This window comes from Sapajus apella, unplaced genomic scaffold (assembly GCF_009761245.1).
Source record: "Sapajus apella isolate SASKATOON/1434 unplaced genomic scaffold, GSC_monkey_1.0 scaffold53, whole genome shotgun sequence".
Taxonomy (NCBI): domain Eukaryota; kingdom Metazoa; phylum Chordata; class Mammalia; order Primates; family Cebidae; genus Sapajus; species Sapajus apella.
In genome coordinates this window covers 10,397,089-10,405,781 of record NW_022436993.1, presented here as the reverse complement: position 1 = coordinate 10,405,781, position 8,693 = coordinate 10,397,089, and the positions used below count along the sequence as shown (strand labels likewise).

Below are 8,693 nucleotides of genomic sequence, written 5' to 3'. Positions count from 1 at the left end.
TACAAGACAATTCCACAGTGTAGAGAAGATTTTCTCAACCAAAGTTCTGAGTACAGCCTCATCATCATCATCATCATTATTTTTCAGAGACAGGGTCTTGCTCTGTCACCCAGGCTTAAGTGCAGTTGTACCATCATAGCTCACTGTAACCTGGAATTCCTGGGCTCAAGTGATCCTCCCACCTCAGCCTCCCAAGTAGCTGGAACTATAGTCATGTGTCACCATGCCTGGTTAATTTTTTTTGTATATACATATATATTTTTAAGAGATGGGGTCTTGCTGTGTTGCTGGTCTTGGACTCCCGAGCTCAAATGATCCTCCTGCCTCAGCTTTCCAAGGTGCTGGGATTACAGGTGTGAGCCACCACTCCCAGCCTGAATACAGCATTGTAATCAGATGTCCTGTTATTTTTTTAACAGTGGGGCAAATACGTATGCTCTTCCTAACCTCTTAAAACCTTCACAGTTGAAAAGCTTGTCTTTAAGTGGCTAATTTAAATAAAAATAGATTTTTTTAGCGGTATAAATAATTTCAACTGCCTAGAAATATTTCCAAGGAATATTTTCCAACTGTGACACATCCACTTGAATTCATGTGTGTGTTTTTACGCTGTTATTTTACCTACATCAAAAGTCTTATTTTAGCAAATTATATCCACGCTTCCAAAAATTGTTATTAATCATAACTTTGCCTTGTTTCCTGAAAAAATAGATTGTGGGTTCAAAAACACCAATACATTATTAACAAGTTGTTAACAAATTTGCATTTACTTTCATTTATAAATATCACATAAATATCACTGGCAGGTATAATAGTAAATCATTAAACTAATTCCTAAATATTGATTTTAAAAGCTTTGAGCATGTTTAAAAAAAAAGTAGTAGAAGTTTTTTTTCCCCCAGGTAATACACCTAATTATTTTCTTAGTAATCAACACCTACCCAAGAGTTATTGATATTTGCACAGTTCTTGTAAAAAATAGATCTGGCATAAGAGGAACACAAATATTGGCAAATACCACATGTCTCAAGTTATATTTTAAGAAACCATACAATCCATGATATTTCACAAAGTTGTTTATTCTTGTTATTAAAACTTGGACTCAAGTAAATCCTGGTTATTCTGGAAAAAGCACCTTGTTTGCAGGGATCATTTAATCATCCTTTTCTACAATCACCTCTCCATGAAGCACCTTTCTTCTTTGACGTAACATATGAAAATAGAGTTGTGGAAACACTTCGTTGAAAAAGAAAACAAAGAAAATGTTTTAAAATCATTTATACTTGAAACCTGTTAAATATGGCAATGTTAGAGAGTAAATACATTCCATGCCACTGCTGTTCCCTGGATATTTACAGACCTCAGGAGTGTAAGGGTGCAAATGGTGGGGTACAGTGGCTCATGCCTGTAATCCCAGCACTTTGAGAGGCTGAGGTGGGCGCATCACCTGAGGTTGGGAGTTCAAGTCCAGCCTGACTAACATGGAGAAACCCCGTCTCTACTAAAAATATGAAAAATCAGCTGGGCATGGTGCTGTATGCCTGTAATCCCAGCTACTCGGGACGCTGAGGCAGAAGAATCACTTGAACCTGGGAGGCGGAGGTTGCAGTAAACCAAGATCGCACCATTGCACTCCAGTCTGGGCAACAAGAGCAAAACTCTGACTCAAATAAAAGAGTGCAAATGGAGGCTACATATCACATGCCTAAATATTATAATGCTGTAATTGTTGGGGCTTTGTTTTTATTTTTGCTTTTTTTTTTTTTTTCTGAGACAGAGTCTTGCTCTATTTCCCAGGCTAGAGTGCAGTGGCATGATGTCAGCTCCCTGCAACCTCTGCTTCTGGTTTCAAGCGATTCTCCTGCCTCAACCTCCCGAGTAGCTGGGATTACAGGCACATGCTACGTGGCTAATTTTTGTATTTTTAGTAGAGATGGAGTTTCACCATGTAGGTCAGGCTGGTCTTGAACTCCTGGCCCCAAGTGATCTGCCTGCCTTGACCTCCCAAAGTGCCGGGATTACAGGCATGAGCCACTGCACCTGGCCTACTTTTGCTTGTTTTTTAACAAACTTAAATACCTTTTTAAAAAATACCTTCATAATGACATGGAAGACCATGTTTGAATTTAGAATTCTGAACTCTCTGGAATGCTGTGCCAGAACATTCCAGCACAGGGAAAACGGGTCCACCCAACTTCCTCTTCTCCATTCTCTTGGCCTTATCCTGTACCGCAAGGGGTCTCCTGTACATGTGTGTAGAGACCCTGGTGCATACATCTAAGCTTCATCCATACTGCTCACAAATAACTACCCCCCAGCTATCCTTTACTCAGGGATGCATATACTGATACATGGTTAACCCTCAGGACAATGATCAAGGAAGAAGCCTAGTCAGGGCCCAGATGCATGCTCATTGCCATCTGGATAGCAAATTCCATGGTCTCAGGGGTGGCTGGGTGCGGTGGCTCATGTCTGCAATCCCAGCACTTTGGGAGGCCAAGGTGGGCAGATAACGAGGTCAGAAGATCGAGACCACCCTGGCTAACGCAGTGAAACCCCGTCTCTACTAAAAATACCAAAAATTAGCCAGGCATGGTGGCATGCGCCTGTAGTCCCAGCTACTCAGGAGGCTGAGGCAGGAGAATTGCTTGAACCTGGGAGGTGGAGGTTGCAGTGAGCCAAGATCACACCAGTACAGTCCAGCCTGGGGGACAGAGCAAGACTCTATCTCAAAAGAAAAAAGGCAGTGGGCTGCTGTGTGGAGTGACAGTGAGGGGCTACAACAAGGTCCTCTAAATGGGGCCTAAAGCAGAAGCTCTTCCTGGCTGGGTATAAGGGTATTTAGTCTATTACATAATAAACACATGAATATATATGTTATTAGGTCAGTTGGACAAATTGTCATCTGCTCAGTCAAATTTGAAGAATATTTTGAACCAATTTGAACCAGTGTTTCAAATCACAGTATAAATGTTGGTGGATAAACAAATCAATATCAGCTATAAACAATACCAGTGTAAAAATATTTCTGAATATAATGAGAATAATCAAACCAATGAACCTTATCACACAACAAGCTTTGAATATTCTGCTTAGGCAACTTTGGGTAAAAATTTCTTTGTAGAACTTAGCTCAAACAGAGCCAAAATGTATAACAGGTTTTATTTCTTTTTATTTAGGTACTTCCTAACTTCAGAAAGGTAACCATTATATTATATATCTAGGGGCCTAAATTTATTCAGGTCATAATTACTTAAACTCACTGACCAGTTATTTTAAATATTTTCAAAAAATTCTTTTTTTTTTTTTTTTTTTTGAGACGGAGTTTCGCTCTCGTTACCCAGGCTGGAGTGCAATGGCGCGATCTCGGCTCACCGCAACCTCCGCCTCCTGGGTTCAGGCAATTCTCCTGCCTCAGCCTCCTGGGTAGCTGGGATTACAGGCACGCACCACCATGCCCAGCTAATTTTTTGTATTTTTAGTAGAGACGGGGTTTCACGATGTTGACCAGGATGGTCTCGATCTCTTGACCTCGTGATCCACCCGCCTCGGCCTCCCAAAGTGCTGGGATTACAGGCTTGAGCCACCGCGCCCGGCCAAAAAATTCTGAGTAGCTGAACAGAAGGTATGGGCTTGAGTTCAAACTCTGGCTTTATTCACCATATTCACCAGCTAGTGATTTTTTTTTTTTTTTTTTTTTTGAGATGGAGTCTCACTCGTGACGCTGAGGCTGGACTGGAGTGCAGTGGCACAATCTCGGCTCACTGCAACCTCTGCCTCCCCAGTTTGATTCTCTTGCATCAGCCTCCCAAGTAGCTGGGACTACAGGTGCCCACCACCACGTCTGGCTAATTTTTGTACTTGTAGTGGAGATAGGGTTTCACCATGTTGGCCAGGCTGGTCTTGAACTCCTGACCTCAAGTGATCCACCCACCTTGGCCTTCCAAAGTGCTGGGATTACAGGTGTAAACCACCATGCCCAGCCGCCAGCCAGTGATTTTTAAGCAACTCACTTAACCTCTTTCATCTTAATGTAAATGAGAAATTATACTGCTACTTTTGAGTACTAAGTACTCAAAAAGTACTTTTAATTAGCAAAGGATTTAATAAGCGAAGAAAAATTAGTTGATCTACTACTAACATCAAGAATGCAGGGGGAGGAGGGAATTAAAAAAAAAAAATTCAGTGAAAAACACATCCCAGGCCGAGTGATCTTCTGGCCAGTGGAACTCAGCAGCTGGCAGCATGGTAAACTGGGAAGCTGCTACTTGTACAGGCCAGAGTCTGCATCTCCCAGGACACCTGTAAAAGGTGCCTCAGGTCCTCTGTTTCCATGGAGTTGCCTCAAAGGCCATGAGGAAGAGAATAACCCACTGCTTGAACCTGTAACTGTCAGACACCTAAGCAAGCTCTGGTTCTGCTCAAGGCATGCTACCATTAGCCACTGGGAAAAGTGAGGGATGTGAGCCAAGAGAGTAGGCTTCCCCTCCTTAGCTCTCTTGAACTGGCCCGGGTAGAAAATCAGATACAGAATCGGGTTGAAATGGTAGAAGATGAGGGGAAAACACATCTTTCACCACTAAGTAAATTCTGATTTTGGGAAAGATGCAAGTTAAAGGCATTGGCCAGAGGCGGTGGCTCACACCTGTAATCCCAGCACTTTGGGAGGCCGAGGTGGGCAGATCCCTTGAGGTCAGGAGTTTGAGACCAGCCTGGCCAATATGGTGAAACCTCATCTCTACTAAAAATACAGGAATTAGGTGGGCATTGTGGCAGGTGCCTGTAATCCCATGAACCCAGGAGGCGGAGATTGCAGTAAGCCAAGATCACACCACTGCACTCCAACGTGGGCAAAAGAACCAGACTCGGTCTCAGAAAAACAAAAAAAGTTGGATACCTCAAGAGGCCAGCCAAGTTTTATGTTCATCCCCTTTAGATGAAATAGTTTATATCACATCAGTGTAGGTTTTAGAGCTATCAATATTTGACCTAAAAATATATCACTGTTAGCATTTTTTTTTTTGACAGAGTTTTGCTCTTTTGGCCCAGGTTGGAATGTAATGGTGCTATCTCAGCTCACTGCAACCTCTGACTCTTGGGTTCAAGTGATTCTTCTGCCTCAGCACCCGCTACCATGCCCAGCTAGTTTTTGTGTTTTTAGTAGAGATGTAGTTTTGCCATGTTGGTCAGGCTGGTCTCGAACTCCTGACCTCAGGTGATCCACCCAAAGTGGATCATCTCCCAAACTGCTGGGATGACAGGAGTGAGCCACTGAGCCCGGCCTCACTATTAGCACTTAAATGGAGTAAAGCCTCACCAATTCATTGTAACTACTGAAAGGTGATGAGAAATTAGTGAAGAGGCTGGGTTATTCAAAATCCTTTAAGAAAAGTGGCTTTTATTGTTTTCAAGTACACAGAGCAACACAAATAAGACTCAAACCCACTCCTAGATGATTTTTCCAAGTATATGCTTAATGAATAAATAGAAATGCTCTGAAATTTTCTTGGATAGATTGTTTATACTCAGACATACAATTCTAAATGCTTGTAAAAAGCGCACTAATGCTTTAAACATGATTTATTTTTATCTTTCTTTAAAAACATCATACCAAGCTGATGTTTAAATGATTTTGAGACAGCAATCATCCATGCATTAACTTGCTTGCCTTATTTATTTATTTATTTTGAGACGGAGTCTCGCTCTATTGCCCAGGCCGGAGTTCAGTGGCACGATCTCAGCTCACTACGACCTCCGCCTCCTGGCTTCAAGTGATTCTCCTACTTCAGCCTCCTGAGTAGCTGGGATTACAGGCCTACTACAGGATTACCATGCCTGGCTCATTTTTGTGTTTTTAGGAGACGGTGTTTCACCATGTTGGTCAGGCTGGTCACGAACTCCTGACCTCAAGTGATCTGCCCATTTCAGCCTCCCAAAGTGCCAGAATTACGGGTGTGAGCCACTGCGCCTGGCCTACTTGCCTTTATTCTCATAGCTAGTGAAATGTCTTTTGCCTCACTCTCCCTTCAATTTTCCCAAATTATCAGTAAATATGGGACTAAACTGAAGTTTTAATGTATTTGTAAGCAATTATTTCTAGTTATTTCCCCTTGCTTATTATGGTTTCCTTCCAAAAATTTCCACATTCTATGTCAAATCAAAGTACTAACAAGTATATACTTACATGGTATATATGAGGCCATAGTTATAAGAAGAAAGTAATAGTAGTCAAAAGAGACATTGTATTTGTTAGGAAGTCTTATTGAAAACATTCCCGTTTTCTTCACATACGGCAAGGCGGCATATATTGTAAGAAGTTCACCAGCAACTCCGACAGGATATAAGATGATAAAAAAATTGTATCTGGAGAAAGTAAAACCTCAGAGAATTATTTTTCTACAATAGTTATTAGACTTTACATTGCAGATCTATTGCTACTACTAAATTTAAACTTCAAAATTTTCTTTTCTTTACAATAACTTCACATAAAGTTAATATTTCTATTTTAATGATTTGTTTATTATCACCTAATAACAGTTTCCTGTTTAAAAGGCAAGGTCTTTGTAATAAAATAGTATCAACTAATTTTAGAGTACCAAAATAATTTTATACATTACAAAATGTATATGTAGTTTTATTTGTTTTTGTTTTGCGACGGAGTTTGCTCTTGTCACCAAGGCTGGAGTGCAGTGGCGCAATCTCGGTTCACTGCAACCTCTACCTTCTGGGTTCAAGCAATTCTCCTGCCTCAGTCTCCCAAGTACCTGGGATTACAGGCGTGCACCACCATGCCCAACTCATTTTTGTATTTTTAATAGAGATGGAGTTTGACCATGTTGGCCAGGCTAGTCTCAAACTCCTGACTTCAGGTGATCCACCTGCCTCAGCCTCCCAAAGTGCTGGGATTACAGATGTGAGCCACCGCACCTGGCCTCTGTAGTTTAATAAAATGTAGTGTAATGGTAACTTCTTTGGTTCATAGAATCACAAATGACTGCTTTTGCCCCTGGCAGCTAATAATTTACTGATCAAATGCTGCATTTAAAAAGATCAGTGATTATCCTAAATTTTATATCTAAACCTTGAAATTACCAAGGTAGTTATTTTTAAGAGGCATTTGAAAAAGTCTTTGTGGTTACTAATGAGAAGCAATTATTGCAGAAAACTGATAATATCACCTAAAGCATGAGTAGCTACTAACAAGTATATTATATTGTTTAAAACTGCTCCCATAACAAAACAAGTTGACAAGTTACTTCCTGAATTCCCACATTAAAGGAGTAGTTGGCTTGTTTAAAATAGAGCTCAGAAAGTTCAACTCTAAATCCAAAGTCACCATGTGTTCATTCGGTCTGTGGCAAGGTCTGCAACACACAGGAAGCCAGGCATCATGTATACTTTTAATTAGGAAACACTCTGTTCAACTGGCTGGTCTCCAGTAAGAGGGGCCTAAAGGATCCAAGATGACAACATTTCTTCATTAAAGAAAATCATGGCCAGGTGCGGTGGCTCATGCCTGTAATCCCAGCACTTTGGAAGGCCGAGGAAGCTGGATCACAAGGTCAGAAGTTCAAGACCAGCCTAGCCAAGATGGTGAAACCCCATCTCTTGTAAAAATACAAAAATTAGCCAGATGCAGTAGCAGGTGCCTGTAATCCCAGCTACTCAGGAGGTTGAGGCAGGAGAACAGCTTGAATCCAGAGGTTGCAGGTTGCAGTGAGCTGAGATTCTGCCATTGCACTCCAATCTGGGTAACAGAGTGAGACTCCATCTCAAAAAAAAGAAAAAGAAAAAAGAAAATCATTTTTCTCCAAGTTGTTCACAATGTAACAGTTACCACAGAAAATTAAGGTCAAAAGGCCAGAGTGCAAGACCAGCCTGGACAACATAGTGAGACTCCGTCTCTAACAACAACAGCAAAAAATTAGCCCAGCACAGTAGTGCTTGCCTGTAGCCCCAGCTACTCAGGAGGCTGAGACAGGAGGATTGCTTGAGTCCAGGAGGTCAAGGGGCCTGTTAGCCAAGATCACACCACTGTACTGCAGCCTGGGTGATACCACAAGACCCTGTCTCAAAAAAATTAAATTAAAAAAAAAAAGTTTTTAATTTAAAACCAAAGATCAACATTTTGATGGAAAAAGAAATCAAATTAATCTGTATTTTATTTAATCACTTTGATGGCATTAAGAAATATCTATGAAGAAAAGTCAAAGTTGTCAGTATTGAAGAAGTTTGGAGACAAATTAAAAATCACCTTATTCCTGTATGTCAGGGATATGCGAAGATAAAAGATGGGGAGGAGGGCAGAATTATTTGCCGAAACAGATGAGATGTTCAAGAAAGAAGAACGATTCCTTCACTGTATCTGTTTATCCCTTCCTGGCCTTGCTTTCTTACTAGTCTGGTGTAGTTTTTTGTGTATTATTTAAATCAATCCTTTCCTATACCTCAATTTTTTTAATCATATAACTGGACATTTTACATACCTGTCTCAATAAAATATCCAAACTGATTAAGTGGCTTTCAAATGATTTTTTTTGGCAGAATTGTTCCTTTAACAGAAGAAAAAACTATCACTCCTACTATAAGCTAGTTGAAAGTCTTTTTTTTTTTTTTTTTTTTTTTTAAAGATGCGGTTTCACCATCATGGCCAGGCTGGTCTTGAACTTCTGACCTCAGGTGATCCACCCACC

The 8,693-nt window shown here is 40.8% G+C and overlaps 1 protein-coding gene across 2 annotated transcripts in view; it reads right to left on the bottom strand.

The window, feature by feature from the left end:
- Window positions 1-1,058: 1,058 nt before the first annotated feature.
- The window catches only part of HACD1 (3-hydroxyacyl-CoA dehydratase 1), a 27,970-nt gene continuing 20,335 nt past the window's right edge, over window positions 1,059-8,693 (bottom strand). For both annotated transcript variants that reach the window (XM_032243964.1, XM_032243963.1), the window contains exons 6-7: window positions 6,185-6,363; window positions 1,059-1,236 (exon numbers count right to left, since the gene is read on the bottom strand). In XM_032243964.1, the coding sequence (XP_032099855.1) occupies window positions 1,154-1,236; window positions 6,185-6,363 (262 nt within the window). In that variant the 3' untranslated portion in view covers window positions 1,059-1,153. The remainder of the gene's footprint in view (window positions 1,237-6,184; window positions 6,364-8,693) is intronic.